This window comes from Barbus barbus (genome assembly GCF_936440315.1).
Source record: "Barbus barbus genome assembly, chromosome: 1".
Taxonomy (NCBI): domain Eukaryota; kingdom Metazoa; phylum Chordata; class Actinopteri; order Cypriniformes; family Cyprinidae; genus Barbus; species Barbus barbus.
In genome coordinates this window covers 9,693,945-9,720,379 of record NC_136729.1, presented here as the reverse complement: position 1 = coordinate 9,720,379, position 26,435 = coordinate 9,693,945, and the positions used below count along the sequence as shown (strand labels likewise).

At 35.1% G+C, this 26,435-nt stretch overlaps 1 protein-coding gene across 1 annotated transcript in view; it reads right to left on the bottom strand.

Moving 5' to 3' along the window:
- Positions 1-26,435, bottom strand: part of igf1rb (insulin-like growth factor 1b receptor) — a gene marked incomplete at both ends in the record, with an annotated part of 116,818 nt that overhangs the window by 13,882 nt on the left and 76,501 nt on the right. The window contains 15 exon segments of the mRNA XM_079400614.1: positions 569-676; positions 802-1,031; positions 1,116-1,206; positions 1,208-1,246; positions 1,532-1,729; positions 2,453-2,586; positions 2,679-2,959; positions 8,142-8,346; positions 8,677-8,844; positions 9,988-10,235; positions 10,357-10,483; positions 10,587-10,795; positions 13,029-13,173; positions 13,269-13,405; positions 14,884-15,187. Of these exon segments, the coding sequence (XP_079256740.1) occupies positions 569-676; positions 802-1,031; positions 1,116-1,206; positions 1,208-1,246; positions 1,532-1,729; positions 2,453-2,586; positions 2,679-2,959; positions 8,142-8,346; positions 8,677-8,844; positions 9,988-10,235; positions 10,357-10,483; positions 10,587-10,795; positions 13,029-13,173; positions 13,269-13,405; positions 14,884-15,187 (2,624 nt within the window).

The window sequence follows — 26,435 nt, the reverse complement described above, 5'->3', positions numbered from 1 at the left end:
CATTATATTTATTAATAGCTTATCAGTGGTGACTATCTCAAGTTGATGTCCATTATAGCAAAATTTGGTAGTTTTGTATGTTGTCTGAGGGTTGGCATAATCTCTTCTAATAATATTACCAAGGGGCAACATCTATATTGAAAATAGCAGAGGGCCTAGGATAGATCCTTGTGGCACTCCATACTTTATTGGATTTAACTGAGATGATTCCCCATTTAAATAAAGTGATAGGAGAGGTAGCATATAAACCATCTTAAAGCCTGCCAAAGGAAGTGACTCATAGGATACAGACTATGCAGTACACATCAAGAGATTGCACAAGGTTTCGGAGCTGAAGTCTTGGATGAGCTTATAGTCTAAAACTGCAAGGAGTGGCCTATTTAAGCACAGAAAATAGCAGTGAATGCAAGTGCAGATGATGAATTCCGATTAATGGAAATTGCTCAATTATGCATACAGGTGGCAATTCTTAACTTTCTGGAATTCAGAATAAGTGTTAAAAATTCAGCCTGATTAGCCAAATATTTAATCAGCGATGTGAAGATGTCACATGCATGCCTGTATTCACCTCAGCAGATCGAAGCGAGCGCAAGTAACTCTTCAGATCTCCTCGTGTCATCAGCTCCATGATCACCAGGGTGGGCTGACCCTGCGAAACTACACCCAACAGACGCACCTAAACAAATCCCAAATGACATCAGAGGAACCTACTGGTTAAGTCAACATTATTCCACCAGTTTACACCAATACTGCCAATATTTAAAGCATCAGATGAGGTTTGTCATGTGTTCTCTGACTAACCACATGGTGACAGTTGAACTCTTTCATAACAGAAGCTTCATTGAGGAACTCGATGCGCTCGTGTAAGCTAGCCGATTCGTTGACCGTTTTAATGGCCACCCTGGTTTCTGGCTCATCTTTGATGACACCTTTGGCAATGCCCTCATACACCATACCAAAGGATCCTTGTCCAAGCTCTCGGTACATGGTGATTTTCTCTCGCTCCACTTCCCATTCATCCGGCACATACACTGTAAAAAAAAAAAAAAAAAAAAGTTACAATTCTACTGCATATTTACAAAAACAAGTCGAGTCGATTTTGACTGAATGCTCACTTTCTGCTGCGCTGAAGTACTCTGGGTTAACAGATGCGTAAAGGACTCCGTTTCCAAGCCTGTCATTGTTTCTGTGGATAACAGATAGCACTTATTATATGTGGAACAAGGAAACATTTCAAGATAATTTCCTGTTTTTTGATATTATAATATCTGGAGTGTCTCAGATTGGTGCATTGTGTCTGTAGGGGCCTATGCTGTTAAAATGAGAGAATATGGTGTGTAAATTTGTTAAAACTGGTACCGTCTCTTGTTAAAACAGAAGAAAGCCGCTCCAGCGACGAGGAAACAAATCAGGAAAATTGGGATGATAATGTAGTACAGGTAGTGCTCATTATTTGATGCTTGAGGGTACAAAAGGAGAACATTTGAAAACCCAATAATTCAACAAATTTCTAAATGATCATATTTTGGAAGTTGAAAGGAATGAAAATCATGGTAATCTTACGTGGAACCTGATTCACATAGAAAGCTATTGGTTCTGTCCATGACCCGTTTCCAGCAAGGGACGTAGCCCGCACACGGGCAGAATAGTTCCCAGCTCCCAAGTTAGAGAGTTTCACCCCTTTGTGCTCCCTGTAATGCTGACGGGATACACACTCATGCTTCTCAGACTGTAGAGAAAGATTTACAAGAACATACTGGTCAATGTAAAAAAAACAACAACATAAATCAGTAGTTGACAAACTAGTTAAGAAGCAGTGCAAAAATGCAGTGCTTTGTCAGTGCTGTGATGCTCTTTTTTTAATGCAGGTATATAAATATATCTTAAATGTATTATTTAAAATATGTATTGAATTTAACTATATTATGAAAATATTAAATTTATTATAAATACCAAATAAACTATATTTCAATTAAAAATAATTATATTATAATAAATTTTAACTGTAACAACAATATATATATATATATATATATATATATATATATATATATATATATATATATATATATATATATATATATATATATATATATATATAAAACCGTTCTTTCTGGTCCTCGATTCTGATTGGCTGACACACACACACACATATACATATATATGTAATAATAATAAAAAGTATTATTAAATATATATGTCAATAATAATAAATGATGTGCCAAACTACTTAAATTACATTAAGGTTGTTTAGATTTTTTATTATTAACTGGTAAAAAACATTACTAATGAAGTCTGTTTCCAAGTATTATTATTATTATTATTATTATTGAGACTTTTTTTTAAAGACTTGAATGTTACACCACTTGCCATTTTTTAACCAACAAATTAAAATGTTGTTGGAAAATGTCTAAAATCTTTATAATGACCCTGATCAAAATACAATGGTCACCTCTGTTCCAAGACGATACTGAATCTCATACAGCAGGATCAGGCCGTTGGGTTTTTGCGGTTCAGGCCACTTCAGGAACACAGAACCCTCCAGATGTTCCCAGGTCACAGGGCTAGGAATGTCATCGGCTCTTTCTACAAGAAAATTAAGAAACCAGAAGATTTGTCTTTGACCTTTTTGAATACAGTGCTTCACCAACGATTCCGCGTCGATGTCCTGCTCTTACCTGCTGCTTTGGTGCGGGAAAAGATAAAAGCGGCTGCACTGCAGTGCCGAACCTCTTTGTTGCAGGCGTGCAAGTCGATGCGGTAAACGGTAAAGGGCTGCAGGCCGCTGATCTCAGCGTTACGCTCCTTCACCTTCTTCTCTATAAAGGAAAATTCCTGTCTAGGAGGCTCATCATCTGAGAAGTTTCCCTCTGTCTGGTTCCAGTTTCCCGCCAACAGAGTGTAGAAGGAAGTAGCATTGGCCACACCAAACAGATCCCGCCGTCGCCTGTCGGGAGGTCTGGAACGAAAGAGAGGAGATAAATTGGAGTAACACCGTACAACTTCAAGCTCAAGTTCTGGTTGTGCAGAAACTGCCTTTGTTTAAAACATTTATAGGAATGTTCGTTTAAAAAACTACATTAAAAATTATAGTAATACAGGATTTTTTCAGTATCAGTACTATTGACCTCTGATAATACTGAACACAGATGATCATTTTGACACGTGCCTGAGCTTGTAAAATTAGCTTTTTTGTCTATTGGAAGTTGAATGTATCAGCTACAGCACTTTAATAATAATAATAGTAATATAATTATTATTATTAAGTTTTGTGGATAGAATTATTTCTGTTATAACATTAATCCCAGTGTAATTCCTTTCACCATAGACGTCCATTGTAAATATTAATATGCACGTGCAGTTTTGTAAACTGGAAAAATAAGTAAAAAAAAAAAAAGTAGTTATTATTATTAATTAATGTTGTATTAAAATGAGCATTGCCCTTCCTAAAATGGATACACTATACAGAACAGAGGAAATAAAATACAAACATAACTTATACACAGTAAAAAGCGCATGGTATAAAATCCATGTTCATTTATACATAATATTCACTTAGAATTAATATTGTTTGGCATATTTTTTCAGGATCTCTTATATTATACATCTCTTTTCTGGTCAACTATATGATAACTTTCATTTTAAATGCAGTTTATTTTCTATGCTAATCGACAGCAAACATATGAAGGAAGCTTTTTTTTCCCTTAGCACTGGGGAGACCATTTTTAACCCCATTTGTGAACGTGTGGGGTAACAACCACATGGCTGTTCTCTCATGAGAGCAAGTTACTCTCGTCCATGCCAAAGCAATCACGGATCCTGTCCTCAAATGATCTGGCAACAGCTCCATCCCCCTGAATCCTTCCACACACACACACCACAGCTGGTCTCCATTCCTCGGCCTGCTATCACTCACACACTGGAGCGGTTTGTCACTCAACTCCCTACAAGCTGCAAGTCCTTCCTCTGCCTGCTGGAAACACACATCCTACCACCACAGATGGGTTAAGTTTGAGAGCATGTGGCCAGAGAGACGCGATGTGAAGCTATACATCCCTCTGTATATAACTGGATGTGCTGGCTCGAACACAGTCTTGTCTAATTGCTGGAATACAAACTATTTAAACCTAAATTTAGAGTGGAATACAAACCTATAATACAAACCTACGAATATACTATAACATCGTTCAAACAGTTGAGGTCAGTATGCTTTTTTTTTTTAATAAAAACAATATTTTTATATACAGGTACATCTAAAAAAATTAGAATGTCATGAAAAACTTCCTTTTTTGTAACATTTAAAAAAGTGAAACTTTCATATACATTTTACATTCATAACATGTAAAGTAAGACATTTCAAGTTTTGTTTGTTTTAATTTTGATGATTAGAGCTTACAGCTCATGAAAGTCAAAAATCAGTATCTCAATATATTAGAATATTTATATTTGAGTTTCATTAAACGACCATCTCTACAGTATAAATTCTGGGTATCTCTTGTTCTTTGAAACCACAATAATGGAGAAGACTGCTGACTTGGCAATGGTCCAGAAGACGAACATTGACGGCCTCAACAAAGAGGGTAAGTCACAGAGGGTCATTACTGAAAGGTGTGGCTGTTTACAGAGTGCTGTATCAAAGCATATTAAATGCAAAGTTGACTGGAAGGAAGAATTTGGGTAGGAAAAGGTGCACAAGCAACAGGGATGACCGCAAGCTTGAGAATACTGTCAAGAAAAGCTGATTCAAACACTTGGGAGAGCTTCACAAGGAGTGGACTGAAGCTGGAGTCAGTGCATCAAGAGTCACCACGCTCAGACGTCTCCAGGAAAAGGGCTACCAAGCCACTTCTGAACCAGAAACAATGTCAGAAGCATCTGGGCTGTGGAGAAAAAGAACTGGACTGTTGCTCAGTGGTCCAAAGTCCTCTTTTCAGATAAATCAAAATTTTACATTTAATTTGGAAATCAATTTCTGGAGGAAGACTGGAGAGGCATAGAACCCAAGCAGCTTGAAGTCCAGTGTGAAGTTTCTGAAGTCAGTGATGATTTGGGAAGCTGTGACGTCTGCTGGTGTTGGTCCATTGTGTTTTATCAAGTCCAGAGTCAGTGCAGCCGTCTACCAGGAGATTTTGGAGCAATTTATGCTTCTATCTTCTGACAAGCTTTATGGAGATGCTGATTTCCTTTTCCAGCAGGACTTTAGCACCTGCCCACAGTGCCAAAACCACTTCCAAGTGCTTTGCTGACCATGATATTACTGTGATTGATTGGCCTATGAATCTATGGGATATTTTCAAGAGAAAGATGAGAAACAGTGGATCCAGCAATCCAGACGAGCTGAAGGCTCAATAGTGCCTCAGCAGAGCCACAGGCTGATCGCTTCCATGCCATTCCTCACTGATGCTGGAATTTGTGCTAAAGGAGCCCAGACCAAGTATTGAGTGCACAAATTAACATACTTTAAAGAACTTGAACTTTTCTGTTTTGCAAATCCTTTTTTTTGATTAGGAAATATTCTAATATTTTGATATACTGACTTTGACTTTCTTGAGCTGTAAGCTCTAATCATCAAAATTAAAACAAACAAAACTTTTGAAATGTCTTACTTTACATTCAATAAACCTAAAATATACAAAAAATGCAGTTTTTCACGATATTCTAACTTTGAGATGTACCTGTACAATATTTTTTTAATTCAGAAAGGATGCATTAAATATACCAAAAGCAACAGTAAAGATTTTTATCGTGTTACAAAAGATTTCCATTTCAAATAAATGCCATTATTTTGAACTTCATTAATCCATTAAAGAATCCTAAAAAAATATTAAGGTTTCCACAAAAATATTAAGCAGCACAACTGTTTTCAACACTGATAATAAGAAGGAAGCAAATCTGCATATTAGAAGGATATTTCTGAAGGATCAAGTGACAATGAAGACTGGAGTAATGATGCTTTGCATCATAAATTACTTTTTAAGATATATTCAAATAAAACAACTGTATTTGTACTGTATTTTTTATTTTAAAAAAACAGCCTTTGTCAGCATGACAATTTTTTCAAAAATGTAATTTTTTTTTTTTACTTTTCCCAAACGCTTGGTTTCACCTTTCATATTATTTTTAACATCCATAAGACACATGATTTAAGGTATCAAATGAAATCCCTAAACTTACATTATGACCAAACACCTTTTTAAACACCTTTCGGCGTCTCCCTCTGTGCAGAGCGGCATTCATTGATCTGTGTGCTCTCCGGCTGGAGGGGAACTTCCCTTTATTTCATTGGTATTCCAGATGGCATTACTGTGCATTTCCTGGCAGCAGAGCGGTTTGAGGGGGAACGGCAACTGAATGGATATGATTTCCTCTTTTTCTCGTTCCCCCTTCCTCCCGCTCTCTCCAAATCCTGAACTTCGAGGGAACTCGAGGCACTTCCCTCAATATCTCGGTTTTCAATAAAACCAGGTTGTGTTGGCCCGGGTACAGACATACTTCTCAGCTGCCTGACATAGTTCTGGCACCGCTGCTTTCAACATCAGCCAAGCAAAGACAAACACGCAGAGGGGAAAAAAAGAAGAAAACAGACCAGACAGAGCATCTAGTATAATCTAGGATAATCTAGTCGCGAATAACGCAGACCAGGGTGGAGAATCGATGCCATTTTGATGTCCTGAAACTTGAGTTCACAGATGCATTTCAATACAAGCCCGCTCAGGTATACAGCGATTTTGGCACTCTCGGCAGGACACATGCACCGCCCCGCCCGATGATGGATGATAATAGGATACAGATGTCGCTCCTCATTTTAGCACAGAACACTTAATGTGTTACACCTTTGAGATCAGAGAGAAAATGTGGCTTACGTAGACATTTACATTTGCTTTGCATGGTCTCCTGTGCTATTTAGATCCAGACCCAAGAGCTCGTACCACACGATTACCAGCAACAGGGGCAGAGGGAAACAATTACTGAGGGAACGCTGAAAATGTTCCAAAACAACCTCTCAGACAAGAAACAAAAGAGCCATTACAAATGCTAAAATCCAGAGACATCAAGAGCCCCTTTCAATCTTCATCTTTGAGATCATGAAAGGTTAACATGGATTTATTAACTATTAAAGGTTTTAATTTGAAGTTTAATGGATGTTTTTTTTATTGGCTGATGCATCAAAACTTGGATGTTAATGAGGCTTCAACTCCAACATTCATTTTAAAGTTGTTGCCAACTTAAGTGAGAGGTAATGCTTATGTCATTCCAAACCTGCAGGCTGTGATATTTCTGTGAAATACAAAAAAAGGCTCTTTACGGAGCCCTTTTCTGTACAATTTATAGTAACAAAAGTACATAAAAGTGGTCTTTTATGTCCAATAATAAATATATATTTTATTATTATTATTATTATTTTTATTATTTTGATCAGCCAGGACAAATTAAAGAGATGAAAATGAACAGTAACACATTCATAATTGATATTGGATATTACAAATAATGATAACTGATTAATTGATTTTTTTAAATCAATAATATGAACAAAAACTCAATAATAGTGTATTGAAATTTATTAAAAAATTAGCAATAATGGCTTAATTTTTTTTAAAATAAATAAAATGATGAGAAATAAAAAATAAAATAATTAACTATTTATTACCAAATAAAAATACATAGTTGATTATGATTAATTATTTTATTTCTATCAATTTCTCTCTCTCCTTTTTGGCATATCATTTATATTTTTCATAATAAAATAAAATCAGTTGAGTGTAATGTTTTAACACAGATATTTTTTGTAATATTTCACAACATTACTGTTTTTACTGTGTTTTTTATCAAATAAATATGAAAGCCTGTTTCAACCACTGGAAAAAAAAAAAAAAGAGAATTGCAACTTTTTCTTTCGCAATTCTGCCTTTTTTCTCAGACTTATGAGATATAAACTCACAATTGCAAGAAAAAGTCAGAATTGTGGGATAAAAACTCTAAACTTTTTATTAAGTGGTGGAAATAGGCTTCCATAAATAAAAAGTCTTTAAAAAATAAATAACTAAATAAAAAAAGTTTAAAAAGTGATGTAAAAGCTGACAATTTGTTGTTATTTTCGGAGAGAGTAATAATTATACTCCTGACCAAACTCTTAAGTTTACCTGGGGGTGAATATGGCATTGTGGAGGAAATTCTCAAATGCTTTGCGGTAGTAAATGTTCTCCTCAATTCGCTTCAGATCCTCCTCTGTTTTAGGACATGGACAACAGGGGACTTTGTCCCGCCCCCCTGTTTCAGGATTGGTGGGTTTGGTGTCCTCAATTTCTGTCAAACCCGTGGCTGAAATCCTGATTGGGATCTTCAGTTCTATAAAGAAACAACATAACCATGGTTACATTTTTCCTGTAGTGACACAATCTGGTTTTATATTAAAGTATGAGTAATAGGAGGCTTTCAGAGCAGAGCTAATAATATACAGACAGAGTAGATTGGCTTGAATATGGTGCACATTATTTTATTATGGCAAAGCTTTATGCATTCTGAAGTAAAAAAAATAGAGTTTTCAAACAAAATTTGATCTATTTTCACTGGACACTTCAGATGTCCACAATAATACATTTAACTGTTTCATGGTCAAAAGTCTGAATCTCTGTTGGGAAAATGGTGCTCAGTTTGAGGGTGTAATTTAGACCAGACCTTTAGAGCAGTAGTTGTGCTGGTAGAGCTCACGGTCCTCGCCCTGCTGCTTCCAGCGGAGCAGGTAGTAGGTGTTGTTTCCATTGGGGGACACAGGTGGAGACCACCGCACCACCAGCTTTGACGAAGAATTCGAGTACACACGAATGTCTACAGGCATCGAGGGTGCTGGAAAGGAAAAAAAAAAATGTTCTTCATTTAGCAACACAAATTTTTACTTCAGAGTAAATCCCATTGGAGAAACCTATGGAAAGTCATGAATCATCCATCCCTTCTGCGGATTGAGTCTACAACCATTGAGTTACTTGTCTAGATTTCAATCCACCCTACACTGCTAAAAATCCTGTTCTTAATCAGCAACTAAAAAAAAAAAAAAATTTAAATGCTCTTCAAACACTGTTTACTTGAAAAGCAAAACTTCATAATATGTGTACACTAGCATTCAAAATAATGGTGATGGTTAGAGTTTCCTTAATGTTATTTGACCATAACTACAATAAGAACAGTAATACTGTGAAATATTTAAATATAATTTTTAAAATGTAATATATTCCTGTGACAAATTTTCAGCATAATTGCTCCAGTCTTCAGTGTCACATGATCCTTCAGAAATCATTCTAATATGCTGATTTGATGCTAAAGAAATATTTTTTATAATTATAAATGTAAAAAACAAAAACAAAATACAGTTGTGGTGCATAATATTTTTTGTGGAAACTTGTGATATTTATTTTTCAGGATTCTCTGATAAATAGAAAGCCCAAAAGAACAGCATTTCTTTGAAATATACATTTTTTTTAATATTTGTAAATGTCTTTACTGTAACTTTTGATCAAATTAATAAGCTTTATAAATTAATATGCTTATTAAAATTATTAATGCTTTTTTTTTAATCTTACTGACCTGAAACTTTTAAACAGTAGAGTACATAGAGAAAAAGACTGATATATGTAGTAAAAGTATTTTTATAGTATTAATCCATTTACATATTTTAAGTAAAAAAAAGAAAAGAAAAGCAAACAGGCAACAGAACAAGACAAAATTAAATCAATCTAAATATGCAAATTAAATCATGACAAAATGTTAAATAATGTCAAAAATTTATATAAAAAAAAAAGATATATATAAAAACAAAAAAGGAAATCAAAATAAGAGATTTGTGTCTTGGATTGGATTCTTTAATATCTCATGCAACTTTGCTTTTCGGGTAATTCATCTATTTTAATATAAGGATGTTTGGATATTTTAAAGAAAAATATGCAATAAATGTCTTCAATTAAATTCATGCCTGACCTGAATCTGGTTCCTTACCTGATGGTTTTGTGTGAATGTATACAACTTCACTCTTCGCCCCAAGACGCTGTCTGTCCTTGTCCCTGTCCGCCACGACTAACGTTACAGCTTTAACAAAGATAGCATACTGAGTCCAGGGCTTCAGCATGGACAGCGTAACACCCGGGTTCTGGGTTTGGTCCTCCTGTAAATCCACGTCAACCATGCTCCAGCTGTCAGATCCACAACCATCCTGACCATCAAACTCTGTAAGATTCTGGAAAGGCCTACAAGAGAACAAAGGCTATTTACAAAGCTGCTTGAATGTTTTAATGGTATTGAGAAAGGCTGCTCAAAAAGCAGCTAATCTGAATAAACTAACAAAACTGAATAAATAGCAAGACTTACGCTTCTTTGTAGTATACAATAAAACTGACAAGGTCTCTGGAGTTGGGCGATCGAAAACCATCCCACGTCAACTTGATTCTATTACTACTCGTGGTATTCGATATGAACTTGAGGATTTTACTCCCACCTAAGAAAAAACAAATTTACAAACATAAAAAATGAAACATTAATATGGACATACAGCGTATACTCATTTATAATTGTATAAACTGAGAACAAATAATATTTACAGCTTGCACGGTCTCCGTTGTTGCGGAAATCTCCTTCCAAAAACTTCTCCTTAATTCCCGTTTTCTCCCACATTTTGCGGATCTCGGACATGCAGAGTTTGGGGTTCAAGCGGAAATAGAGTTTTCCAGCATTAATGGTGAGATTGTGCTGGGACCAGTCCCACAAAAGCTGGAGATGCTGGTTATCCAAGGCAGCAAAGGCATACATGCTAAGAAAACAATGATAACAATAATAATAAGTGACTAAAACAGAACAAAAACACTGCATTTAAGTGCAGGATTGGATCAACTAAACTAATATTGTGTCATAATGATTGATAGCAAATCACAGCTATACTACTTATTCATCAAAATATTAGCAACTAGAGGCATATTAGCATCTGGCAGAGATGCAACAGTAAGCAGGGTTATTATAAATAACTAAAAGCAAAAAAAAATATTACTTGAAATAAAACAATTCATCATTTCCTTTGTTTAACTTGAAGTACTAAAATAACTAAAACAACATAATAAAATGAACAAAAACTACAGAAATAAAAAACTATAATAAAAATGACAAAAACAAAACTACTAAGATGCAAATAAATAAGAATATATGAAAATATAAAAATTTAATAAATATTATATATTAATCTTCTACAAAGAAAAGTCTAGATTTCAGAGGAAATTGCTTAAAAAATATATTATTTTGACAGAGAAAAAATAATATTAATAATAACAATATAACATAATATTATTCATACAACTTGAAAAAAAAAATCTGTTTTACTATAGAATTCTTTCTTTATTATTTTTCAGGATTAAGTTTCATGAATTTCGTGGGCCTGGTAATCACAGCTTATAAATTCCCTGATATTTTCAGTTTTTCCATGATTGTGGGAACCCTATTTTTTTTTTATGTGTTCTCTGGACCGTAACATATAGTTTACTGTGGCGAGGGACGAAAACAGAATCGTTAGTCAATACACACGCCTTCCTCTCTATATTAACCACTGGTATGGTTTTGTACACACAAAAGAAACTGCAGTACATTCAGATGTACAGTGCAATTGTCACTTTCATAAATACCTGAACTCTGCTGCAGTACATTTGAGGCCATTACTTGACATATGCGCTGATGACTCAAGTCAAGTCAATCTAATACACATGCTCTATTTGTTGTATTTATCAAATGGGTATATTATAGCCCTGACGTTTGTTTGGTGATGCACGTTTAAGGGAATGTTAATGGAACAGACTTGTAAGTGTTGAATATGTGGATGGAGGGCTTGTTTGTTTATATTTGTCTCCAAAAGCGTTCCCAGAGCTCAATTTAGTCTTTCGTAACAACATGGCTCAGAGAGGGCTGTTTTGATCTGTCTTGAAAATGGGATAACCGTAAACAAACAGGGATTAAATGACACATTTCTTCTATGACGCACAGGACCCATTCTGTTTAAGGAAAAGTTTGACGTTAATTCTGTACGTAATTTCGCTGATTCACACACCATTATAACCAACAACAGGCATGTGATCAGCTAAGGACAGAAAAAAGAAGAAAAACATGTTTTTCCCCATTCACACAATATAATAAAAATAATAATTTTGTAAAAAAAAAAAAAAAAATACAAATAATAATAAGTGTATTGAGGAACTACGTTTTCAAATGAAATAAAATGTTTTCAAATAAAATAAATAATTATAAAACAATGTTATTGGTATACAATAATAAAAATAATAATAACAACAACGACGACTTGCTTGAGGAACTCTAAATAAAATAATTTAAGTGAAAAAATTATACAACAACATTTTTGTAATATGTAATTATTATTATTATATGACAATAATAATTATTGTTACATGAAAATAATATAGCAATAACATTATAAAATATAACAATAATTATTATTGTTATTAAATTATACTAATATTTGTTGTTATATAATATATGTAATAAAAAATATAATAACATATGCAACAATATAATAATGTAGTATAATTATTAAAACAACTATTTTTAGAACTATTATTATTATTTACAAATAAGTAAAGAAATATATAAACAGACTTTTTTTTTAGATATTCGCAATTTACATGGGTCATGCTTCTCAGGTCAGAAAATATGGAAATCTGTATAACATGGAAAAATCACATTTTTGAACATGTAACTCCTACTTTCATTGCTAATTGTCAAACATTCAATTACACAAACAGTTAAATATACTACTGAAAACCAACTCCTAAAACAAATTCCAAGGTTGAAATCTTGTTTTGAAATGATGATGTGTTACTGCTCTGGGTAGCCCCTCCCACCACAAAATCTCATTGGTCCGCAATTCTACCCTCATAAGTATACATTAAACATCATATATCATCTGACTGGCTGTGATTGGTGTAATTGTGAGCAGTTTTGTGTTAAACTGTTAGAACATGGTGGAAAGTGTCAAATTCAAATCTTACTCTTCCCATAGTTCCTCTCCATGGATGTATTTGAGGCTCTTGAGGAAGGAGAGAGAGCTCAGGGCATGTGACGAACGTATCTTAATGTATCCCGTCACTGTCTTGATGAGTCCCAGGAAGTTCTCCAACTCCGAGGCTATGTCAGCTAGAGAGACGGAGGAAAAGAGAGCGCATCAGCGAGCAGGTGTAAAGCAATCGCTCCGGTGTTAATTGAGGAGCTGCTGTGCCGCAGGAACTCACTGCCGCGACGGATGTTGATATGCAGGTTGCCTTTGATAACAGTGCAGCCCTTGAGGGACTGAGCCGCGTCCACCGAGTCAATGACCTTCTCATCACAGATCTTGTCACACAGGCCGTCACAGGCAGTGCAGAACATGCTGCTAGACACACAGAGACAAAAGGAAGATCAGGATGCGTCACCACAAAACCAACACGGATGAACCAAATATCTCACTTTCACCTTATCATGTGACCTTCAGCTAGAGTCTGAGTGCAGCTGAACTTTTTTTCGCTCTTTCCGACAAAGGAACACCATTGGTTTGTTCTGAGGCAATCAGAAGTGTGATTTTTGAGTTTAACTAGGTAGCACATTTCGTTAGGCCAGTCTGATTGCTTTGCAGTAGGTATACAGGATCTGAACACTTTCGTCAGATTTCTCTGCAATGATTGTGGGGGAAAATCGCTGATTTTAAAACTACAGTACTAGTCTTAGTATTAGCAAATTAGTAAAGGCCATTATCACTAAATAAATCACATTTATTTCAAATACTGAGTGGATTTATTTGTAAAGTATTCAGAGAGCTGTGAAACAGACTAATAATATATTTGAACTGAAGTGCTGTGTGTTGAACTTTGTAAATGAGTTTAAATCTGCAGTATTTTCGCAAGAAATTCTGTAGATACCAAAAAGTCTATTTATCTTTAAAATAGGGGGTGAAACAATGAGAATAAATAATGAAAGCTGTAAAATATAACTGAATTTCAAATAAAGCGAAATAAAACAATGGCAATATTACTGAAAAAAAAAAAAAAACTTTGTTGACAGACATGGCAGAATATAAGTATCTCAGAAAATCTGCAGAATTCTACATATTTTTATACACATTTTTAACATGTTTTCTGATTTGCATTTATTTGCTAAAAACAAACAGTAATACTATAAAATATAATTACAATTTAAAAATAACTTTTCTATTTTATTATACTTTAAAATGTAATTAATTCCTGCAAAGCTGAATTTCCAGCATCATTACTCCAGTCTTCAGTGTCACATGATCCTTCAGAAATCATTCTAATATGCTGATTTGATGCTCAAGGAACATTTATTGTAATTACTAATGCTGAAAATAGTTGCATAATATTTTTATGGACACTGTGATAGAATTTTTGATGGATAGAAAGTTCAACAGCATTTTATTTTTTGAATAGAAATCTTTTGTAACAAATCTTTACTGTCAGTTTTGATCAATTTAATGTGTCCTTGCAGAATACAAGTATTATGAGCTTATTTAATTATTTATTTATTTCTAACTCCTACTGACCCCAACCTTTACACTATATGCTTAATGATTTATTTGCTAACTGAAATAATAATTTCTTTAAAAATTAAGAGATTGTCAACGCAGGATATTCAGGTTATACTCAAAATAGAACACTTCAATTTCATGTTGGACAATTAAACTAAAACACACGGAAATACAACCGAACACATTTCAAGTTATCTAAAACAGAAATAAGAACTCACATTCACAAATGTACATTGATTCTTCACTGCTTTATTCACAAATTTTCACTAAAATTACAACCATTCATCAAACCACACTTTCAAAATATGAAAAAATAAAGTAGTTGATACCTGCGGTTCTCATCACGCGTGAAGCCGGGTGGGCAGTCGGACATACACTCTTCTCCGTGGATGACGAAACGGTCGTAATCAGGCAGGTGGACCTTGGAGCAGAAGTCCTTGGTGATGCAACGCCAGCCCTCAAACTTGTACGTGCCGAGTGGACAGTCCTCCACGCAGTGGCCCTCATGATAGTAGTGCTGGCAGGCGGCACAGGCACTGTCGTTGTCGGGCACAGTGCAGCTGCCCAGGCACTGCGGGTGGCAGCAATCGCCCGAGTCCGTGCACGCCCGCTGGCCGCACCACTTTGGACAAACTGGAGGCAAAACACAGGAAGACAAATGCTGATGTGAAACCATTTCTGGGTTTGTTTCAAGAAAACTACACTAAATTAAAAGATTTACACCATTAGAGATGAAACTTTTACACAGTCTTCTGTAATATCAGAAGGTTTCTATGATTTACTTTTGTTGGTATTATTGATTATTAGTGATTCTATTGTTAACCGCAAAAAAAGTCATTTAAATTTTGGAGTAAAAAAATATTTGTTTGCAATGACTACAAAACAACAACTACTCCAATCATTTTTACAAATGTAAAGCAATTATTTATTTATTTTTAAATTATGAATGTAAAATTAAACATACTGTATAACAAATACTATCCCAATGTAAAAGCATATAAATAATATTATATTAATATTTTAAATATACAAATAAACAATTGTAATACACATGTGTGTGTGTTTGTGTATATATATCACACATGCATAAAAATTAAAAAAGAATTTTCACAACATTTAAATTTTGCTGATAATTGTGAGTAGCATTAATCATACTGTATAAGAAATACTATCACAATGTTAAAAAAAATAATCATAAACAGGTTTAATGAAAATGAATAATAATTAAACTATATATATATATATATATATATATATATATATATATATATATATATATATATATATATATATATATATATATATATATATGAAGAGTTTGTAAATGAACTATGAAGAGTTCATTTGCAAAAACAGATAACTTATCTGTTTTTGCAAATAAACTCCATATATGTTTTGTAGTTTTTTGAGACAGTGTGTGTGTGTATATACTGTATATAATGTTGTAGTTAATTGAGCCATGGTATTTTTTTCTTTTTTGAGACTAATAAAAAAAGAGTACTGAAAAAGAAAGACAAAATGATAAACAGAAGGTGATAGATAAAATTAGACCTATCTGCTTTTCATACTGCTTTCAGATCCTCCTTGCAAGATGCATTTTTAACTAGTCTACAACATTCAGGACGTCAAACGCAGGCTGAAATAAAGCTGGTTCATTTCCTGACCCGGCTGTGAGGTTAAAAGCCTGGCTTAAGCCCAAGCGGTTTGCAGCTCTGGATCAGGGTCATGTGATAACACGTCCTCGCCCAGTTACTCTATTTCCTCTTGACCTCCGTAGTGTCTTTCAAGCTTGACTGATAAAGGACAGCCCCAAGGATATAACGCTGTACAGTTCACAAACAAGTAGACACATACATCACCACAGTCAAAGGATTCCTTTACGTATAAACTTCCTTCTGCCAAAAAACTACTTAAACTGTCAAAACTTGTGACCTCATCACCATTAAACGCTTTGGGCTGGTGAGAAAATAGACTACTACTCAAAATTAACTTTGCAGAGATGCAGAAATTCTAATTAAAAACTACATATATAAAAAATGAACATTACCAGTAATGTGACAAATTTATATTTTATATGCAATAGACTTAATTGTTCAATTTGATTAATTATACTGAAGTGTTTTGCATGGAAATCATACCATATGTATAGTACACGGCAATGCAAACAGTCACCAGTTCTCAGATGCTAAAAATGAGAGAACTGGTGAATCAGAACTGAAAACAAAGTTTAAGCAATAAAGAATCGGTTCAAACTAAATCATATTAATAGAAAACAAACAAACAATCAATCCAACACATACAAACAAATGCCCATGAAAAATAATGAGGTAAAAAATTAAATAAATAAAGGGCAACAAACATTTTTTTTTATAAATGCCACAGAAAATCCCTTTTTGAGAGTAACATTACCACCCTTCCAAAAAATCTAAAATAAAATAAAATAAAATGATAGACAGACAGACAGACAGACAGACAGACAGACAGACAGACAGACAGACAGACAGACAGACAGACAGACAGACAGACAGACAGACAGACAGACAGACAGACAGACAGACAGACAGACAGACAGACAGACAGACAGACAGACAGACAGACAGACAGACAGACAGACAGACAGACAGACCGACGATAGATAGATAGATAGATAGATAGATAGATAGATAGATAGATAGATAGATAGATAGATAGATAGATAGATAGATAGATAGATAGATAGATAGATAGATAGATAGATAGATAGATAGATAGATAGATAGATAGATAGAAAGAATAAATAATCCACCATATAAGTTAATACATGCTACTGAATAGATAGATAGATAGATAGATAGATAGATAGATAGATAGATAGATAGATAGATAGATAGAAAGAATAAATAATCCACCATATAAGTTAATACATGCTACTGAAAAATTATTTTAGGGGAAAAATACTGCTAACCTTCCAAATAAATTAAAACAAATAAACTTAAATAAAACAGTAAGAAAAATAATCCAACATATATAATGTTAATATATCATTTTTTGGAGGGAAATATTGCCACTCTTCCAAATAATCAAAATCCAATATATTGTCTATTAAATGCACCTGAAAAAAAATAATAATAATTGAATGGCACAACTATTGCACCGAATGAAAAAAGTGCATTTGTCAGCTTACAGACACACATTGAGTTTTCCTGCGGTCAGCTCTTTCCCCCCCTCATTCTCATATGACACATACAGCGCATGTGTTAAGTGCAAAACCCAGCCCCGCTGTACAAACAAATCCAGTCCACATTTTCCATCCGACCGAGACTAGTATAATTTGACCAGAGTCCTCTGCTATCATTCTAAATAAGAGCGCATTGTAACAGGGGAGAGGAAAAATTGATTCAGGTCAGAGCACCAGCAAGGAAAACACCAGCTTTAGCACAAGAATGGCCTACATTTAGAACAGAGAAACTCAGCTGCCCGATCTCTCCTTACGTGCTCATACTACAGCCTGGAAGGCAGAAAACTCGCAATAGCCACGAGGAGACGACTCACATCTCAGAGAAGCCACTGAAAGACTATTTACTTTCTTTTTTTTAAATGTTGGCCTTTCCACAGCACCAAAGGTCTGACGGGTTTTAGGGAGGGTCTCTGGGAATGCAGGAATTCGGGTAACCTTACAGCGGGGTCGAGCAAGGCCAAGGGGAGAAGAAAATCTGGATGCAAAAACACGTTCAAGCTGTTCATGCAACAGTCATCCGGAGGACGCTTGTAAATAAAAACAGCTGATAAAAGTTAAACGATAACACTTTTGCGGAAACTCACGCTAAAAACCTAGCCTGAGGTTTAATGTGTATCTGAGTTATTCTTGATCACAAGCAGCGTTCAAAGAGCAAATTCTTGTCAAGAGAGTCAGACGTTCAGTTTCAAATAACTATATTTAAGTTAAAGGGACAGTTCACCCAAAAATCTGTCTTTAATTACTCACCCTTGTGTTGTTTAAAACCTGTTTTGGTTGCTTTCTTCTGTTAAACACAAAAGAAGATATTCTAAAGAATGTTGGTAACCAAACAGTTGATGGTAGCCACTGACTTCTATAGTATGGAAAAAAAAAAAAATACTGTGGAAGTTAATGGCTACCGTCAACTTGAGGGTGAATAAATGATTACAGAATAAACCTTTTTAGGTGAACTATCCCTTTAAAACTTAAAAAAAACATGCAGAAAACTCCATCCGTTTTGCTTTAGAGTTACCATAAAGAACTGTTTTAGCTTTCATCAAGTCATAATGAAGACAACCCAGCTAATTTTGGCTGACTGAGATATCCCGTCTTCAGCTAAGGACACTTACGGTGGAGTATTCACAAGGCCACCATGCTGGAATCTCAGTTAGTCTAAACACGGAAAAAAAAAACCCAGAACCAGACACCCTTGACTGAGCGCCCTTTTTAGGGAAGTTAGAGAGGACGATTCTACTATCCGTCCTTTAACATCAATGCTCTGAAATACTTGCTAAAATAGGATAGTTGATGCTTTTTTGATGTACGTTATTAAAAGATAATTTACACTGTTTTATATAGCGCATGTTGTTTTCTCAATGGCACAATGTGAGATAATTCATGGAGGAGCTCTTTTTGATACTTGAGCCTACAGCCTTTCAGTTGCTAACCTAGTTCTTTACCAGATACATACAAACCATGTGAAACAGTTTGACTAAACCAGATTTTTTTCCTGTATTGACATTAATCCCTGTTTTAACAGAAAAAAAAACTGAATATAAAAGGGCTCATCCTTTTTTATTTTTTAATATACACTAACGTTCAAAAGTTTTGGATCTGTATGTTTTTTCACTGCTGTTAAAAGAAGTCTCTTATGCTTACCAAGACTGCATTTATTTGATCAAAAATACATATTGTATTAAATAAATATTGTGAGAAATTATTACAATTTATATGAACTGCTTTCAATTTCAAAATATTTTAAAATGTAATTTATTCTTGTGATGCAAAACTGAATTTTCAGCATCATTGCTCAAGTCTTCAGTGTCACATGATCCATTTACATTTATTCATTTAGCTGACGCTTTTATCCAAAGCGACTTACAATTGCTATATATGTCAGAGGTCGCACACCTCTGGAGCAACTAGGGGTTAAGTGTCTTGCTCAGGGACACATTGGTGTCTCACAGTGGATTCGAACCCGGGTCTCTCACACCAAAGGCATGTGTCTTATCCACTGCGCCATCACCACCAATGATTTCTGATCCTTCAGAAATCATTGAAAACAGTTGTCCTGCTTCATATTTTAGTGGAAACTACGATACATGTTTGCAGGATTCTTTGACGTATAGAAAGTTCAAAAGAACAGCATTTATTTGAAGCAGAACTCTTTAGTAATATAATAAATATATTTACTGTGACAATACATTTAATGCATTCTTGCTGAATAAAAGTATTACTTTTTCAAAAAAATAAAATAAATAAAAATCTTATTGACCAAATTTTGAATAGTATAGCAATAGCTCTCTTTTATGTTTCAAAACCATACCTGATTGTTGTAGCATGGATGCTATTTTGAAATAAGTAATTTTTTACATTCCACCTTTTTTAGTTTAATGCATTAAAAATCTTGTAGATTCTGCATAGCCCTCATTTACTACAGGTGAATGACAATGAACACCTGGCTAAGGAAATCTTGGACGTTCTTTCTCCATCCGGGAGCTGATCAACTATCAGATTACTGTCTGCTCTCATACACAACAACTGATCCAATATGAGCACCTGGACCCTCAGGACAAAAGCTAGAAAACCACATTTACTGTAGCTTCCCCGTTTAATAGCTGGAGAAAATTCATTTAAGAGATGAGAAATAAGTTGGGTCCAAAAATGAAATTTCCGATAAAAAACTTCAATACAAAATATTACCAATCAACATCTACCGATATAATTACACTAGTGTCATAGGATTCAACAGAAACATAAAAAAAAATTAAATGCAGTTTCAGCTTGGTTTTGATATATTTGGCTCAATCTGAACCTGAGAAGCAATTTTGTCGTTTCACATTGTTTCTTTGCATCCAGCTGCAGGGATGTTTAGCGAGCAGGAGTGATTCCTACCCTGCTGGTCAACAAAGTTGATTTGCAGTTGTGGAAATAGCCAGCTGTGCAGTTTTCCATGTCAACAACACATGGTGTCTTGTATATATTCACAGGAAAACTGGAAAATATGACTAAACGGATACTAATAAATATTTTCTGAACATTTCAAAACACAGGGAAACTATTTTTAAAAAAAAAATCATTTAAGAAATAAATACAGGTTGCAAAATTGTTGTATTATCAAATTAAATTAAAAATACTCAAAATACAATACAATGAAAAGCAAAACTAAAATTAAATGGCCAAAAAAGCAACCAGTGTTGGAAGCATTCCTGTTCAGATTAACATGCACGTACTTGCATCGAAACAAAACCACCTCTAAACACTCGTACTTTGCATTGACGTTGTAATTGAATTTCCACAAGGACAAATACTAATGCTGACATAACAACGGATCAAAGATTTGCAGCTTTTTATTGCAACCACAGTACTGTAATTAAAACTTTTTTTTGGCTAGCCCTGCTAAAGCCATCCGCTCTGCGCTCACCACAGAAACGCAGACATCTGTCTAAACCAAAACATCTTGCTGTCCGGCCAAACCATAATCTACATTGACTGTTTTGTTGCATTACGCTGAAGACGCGCAAGCGCCATTTTTTGCCACCAGTCTTTCAAGCATAACATTAGTCTAACTTGCTCATTCATTTCAGTACTCTATGTATTACATTACACAGGGATAGTTCAGTGAAAGAAAGAGACCAAGCAATTAATAAGGGTCACAGAAATTGTGAATTAAGCAAAATACTAAATAAAATAAAGGTAAAAAAATTAAACATTAATATGGGTCACAGAAATTGTGTATTAAGCAAAATACTAAATTGTGCATTCAAATAAAAAAATAAATAAAATAGAGATAACTTAAGAGTATCCAGCAAAAATAAAATTAAAATATATAAAATAAAAAAAAATACACAATGATTGTATTCAGTAAAAAAAGTCAAATAAAAGCAAAATGTATATCAATTTACACCACCATAACTCTTTTCCCGCACAATTTTTGCATTATAGTCCGAGTCTTTCAAAGCCATACAATAGCTTTAATTGATGAAAACACCAACATGTGAGGCGTTATTTACTGATTTTCAGCCAATAACTCAACCGAACATAGCAGCTCCGTATCAGCGGAGCAGGGAAAATGCCAAGCCCTGTTAGATTAGGCCAGCTCTCACAGAAGACCCATCAGAGAGCCGCCCCAGCCTGTCCCTGCATTCCCCATCATGGCGCTGACAGTCGAGGCACAGAAGGGATGCCTAAGGCTTTTTTATTTTTAGTCAACATCGTCACCTCAGCCCCTCTTCCTTATTAATTCAGGAAACTCTCCAAGATCATCTGAGGTCTTTTCATCACTGCTGATCTTGGCTGCCACAAAGCAGCATGTCAGAGAAAAACAGGTTGCATGCGCTGGCACAGTGTGTTCCCTCTCGCTCTCCATTAGAGCGAGAGCATACGCGAGGACAGCAGCAGATAACATGCAGAAGAAGAAGAATGTGTAACATCCTCCCTGAAATATTATTTTTGTCCCCCAGTGGGACGGAGAACAATAGGAACGAATGGCTCCCAATTCTCAAGAATATTTCTCGATTATTATGTCTCAATCTAATAGCTCAAGGTCACATGTTGTCTTAAATGCGGCAGTGATGAAAATTTGTGGAGGATGAAATTATGTTCCTTCCTGGAGAACATCACCGATGTGTGTATGCCCGTGTAAACCTGACTTTAAGATTTAGGATTTAGCATAAACCCAAGTTATGCTCAAACCTACTGAGATCCGTCTCAGAGTCAGAGTCAAGGTCAGAAACATAGCCTTGACAGCCATGTAAATGCACAGCCAGTGCTTTGCGTGCACAACCTCGTTGAACTTGAAATGTGTTTGTGCATCAATGTGGCCAAGCTTGATACTGAAGGGGGTGATAGAGTTCCCTTCAAACATTTAGCCCAATGTGTAGCTAGATAAACTATTAATGGAAGTAGAACAATAGATGTCAAGCTTCTTAATTTATTAAATTAATTTCTATTCATTCACCAGAATCAACTGATTTGCATGCATTTGGGGTCTAATGGGTCGCTGTTCATGTGTTGTTTCACAGCTATTGCTGTGCACTTTCTACAATGCATTTTCTGCAAAGTATTGTATTTAACTTTAAATTCAATTGTGATTCCTTAAATGATTCTGGAATATATACTAACTGAAGTGTATGTGTGTATGTGTTCACCAAGGCTGCATTTTTGATCAAAAGTACATTCAAAACAGTGGCATTATGAAATATTATTACATGTTAAAATAACTGTTTTGGATTGTAATATATTTTAAATTTGAGGGGTTTTTTCTGTGATTTATATATATATCGTATGTGCTAGCATATAAATCAAGCGACTTATATAGCAAAATTAATGTCAAGCACACAAAACATACGCAAAATGCACATTTGTAATTGTAGCCAATGAAAGAGGCACTCAAGTTTATTTTTATTTTATACAAGCTGGTAGTTTCAGTTTCACTTTAAATTAATTTGCTTAGGCTTGATGTTTATACTGTAATAAATGTTGTTTATAATGAATGCCAGAATATTTTTTTTACACTTATATTTTTCATTCCTGTTGTGTATACCATTAAATTGGAAGAATTTGTTGTCGAGTGAAGGGAACCAAAACATATTTATATTTATAATGTTTGAAAATGTTTAGTTTCATTTATCAGTATTTTACATTATTTCTGAAATGTAATAATAAATGTTTCTTTGATTTGTGATTTCTCTCTCAACAATGCAATTTTGGCCCACTGCAACTTATTTAATAGAAAATATGGTCTATATATAGCCTACATATCTGCACATGCATATAAAATAATAAATATTAATATTAATTCTGCTTATTAAAACCCACACAATGCAACAATAAAACATCACCTGATGTCTCGATCACCAAGGATGAATGAGGGTACGCATTTGCGGTTACGCTAGAAATTATGACACTTCTAATGTATCTTCAACCGTAGAAACAAATCCAGATCCTAATGTTCAGAGCTGCTACAGGGGCTTCAGCTGCAGCACATCACTGCTCTCATGCCCGGACTGACACCTGATAGAGTTTCACATCATATCAGATGGCAAACATCACCCACAACACGCTTGGGCTTGATCAAAACAAGACCCATCAGTCTCACACTACAGAATCAGACAGCAGCTTTACTACCAGGGTTGAAAATATACCAAAACTGAAACTTGTTCACTACCTAAAATTTAAATTCTATTATACTTTACTCGGCATGTACAGGTGCATCTCAGTAAATTAGAATGTCGTGAAAAAGTTCATTTTTTCTTGCAAGTTATTTCAAAACGTGAAACTTTCATATATTTTAGATTCATTACATGTAAAGTAAAACATTTAAAAAGTGTTTTTGTTTTAATTTGGATGATTAGAGCTTACAGCTCATGAAAGTCAAAAATTAGTATCTCAAAATATTAGAATATTTGCATTTGAGTTTCAATAAATGACCATCTCTACAGTATAAATTCCAGGTACCTCTTGTTCTTTGAAACCACAATAATGGGGAAGACTGCTGACTTGGCAATAATCCAGAAGACGAACATTGACGGCCTCAACAAAGAGGGTAAGTCACAGAGGGTCATTACTGAAAGGGGTGGCTGTTTACAGAGTGCTGTATCAAAGCATATTAAATGTAAAGTTGACTGGAAGGAAGAATTTGGGTAGGAAAAGGTGCACAAGCAACAGGGATGACCACAAGCTTGAGAATACTGTCAAGAAAAGCTGATTCAAACACTTGGGAGAGCTTCACAAGGAGTGGACTGAAGCTGGAGTCAGTGCATCAAGAGTCACCACGCTCAGACGTCTTCAGGAAAAGGGCTACCAAGCCACTTATGAACCAGAGACAACGTCAGAATCGTCTTACCTGGGCTGTAAATTTTGCATTTCATTTGGAAATCAAGGTCCCAGAGTCTGGAGGAAGAGCGGAGAAGCACAGAATCCATGTTAGACTACCATGTCATCTGCTGGTGTTCGTCGACTGTTTTCTGAAGTCCACAGTCAACACAGCCATCTACCAGGAAATTTTAGAGCACTTCATGCTTCCTTCTGCTGCCAAGCTTTATGGAGATGCTGATTTCATTTTCCAGCAGGACCTGCCCACACTGCCAAAGGTACCAAAAGCTGGTTCAATGACCATGGTGTTACTGTGCTTGATTGGCCAGCAAACTCGCCTGACCTGAACTCCATAGAGAATCTATGGGGTATTATCAAGAGGAAGATGAGAGACACCAGACCCAACAATGCAGATGACCTGAAGGACACTATTAAAGCAACCTGGGCTTCCATACCACCTCAGCAGTGCCACAAACTGATCACCTCCATGCCACGCCGCATTGAGGTAGTAATTAAAGCAAAAGGAGCCCCTACCAAGTATTGAGTACATATACAGTAAATGAACATACTTTCCAGAAGGCCAACAATTCACTAAAATTTTTTTTTTTTATTGGTCTTATGAAGTATTCTAATTTGTTGAGATAGTGAATTGGTGGGTTTTTGTTAAATGTGAGCCTAAATCATCAAAATTAAAAGAACCAAAGACTTAAACTACTTCAGTCTGTGTGCATTGAATTTATTTAATACACGAGTTTCACAATTTGAGTTGAATTACTGAAATAAATGAACTTTTCCACGACATTCTAATTTATTGAGATGCACCTGTATGTGGAAGGCAAAAGCATAGATTTTGAAAAATGTCTCCATACAATAGGGTTCAATGTCGTTTGGACCACAGTGACTTTCAAAATATCTGCTTTACTTACCAGAGGGTAAGTAAATGAATTATCCATTTAACACAGAAACTACAAGTTCAAAAAAGTTGTGAATGGTTTTTACTTATCAAAAATGTGCATTATATTATGCTTATTCCGATCGGATGTGAAAAAAGTAAGATGATCAGATGACATTATAACAGCTGAAGCTGGACAAACAAATAAACACACAAACGACTTGATAATAAGATAAATTAGACTTTGGTAAGAGAAACAGTCCGGTGTTCTCACCCGTCAAAAGCCGCTGAATAATGCTGACATTTTCCCTAACTTCCTTATTAGGCTCCCGCTCAAATCCGGCGAAACCAGTAACAGCCGTTTTACCTGACAATATGAGAGCGCCTCAGACCTGTCTGCTCGCACATAACAGGCCCTGTAAAAGCGTTTTAATAAGCCCGAAACCTTCACATTTACTGTACTCAATCCCAGCTTGCAGATGGAAGGCTGAACAGTTATTAAAAAATCAGACAGTTGGCTAGGTAACAGTCTACCATAACATTGCCTAACAACTTCCAGATTTTTAGACCTAAATACATGAAGAGTTCAGGCTGTTTCTGACTTGATCTAAGGGCCTTTTCATGAATAGTATTCACTAAGATTGACTCACGGAGAGAGCGACTAGCGCTAATAACAGAGTCCTCATCCAGACAGCCTGAAGGAACTAATGTCGATCACCCAACACACACTAAAAAAGTGTGGGGCGAAAAAAAAACAAACGTTGTGAGCTTTTAAAAATCACACACAAAGTGCCGTACGTGTAATAAAACAGGCCTCAAAGCAGGGCCGCAGCCCAACAACGATGTAGACATAAATTAAGGACAGCATCTGAATGACAGGAATAAGTAACTCTTTTGAAAGCGTATTCGTCACAGGTCTGCGGTTTGAATCTGGAAAGACTGGTGGGTGTCTTTTCGCCTCGTTATACAGGGCTCAG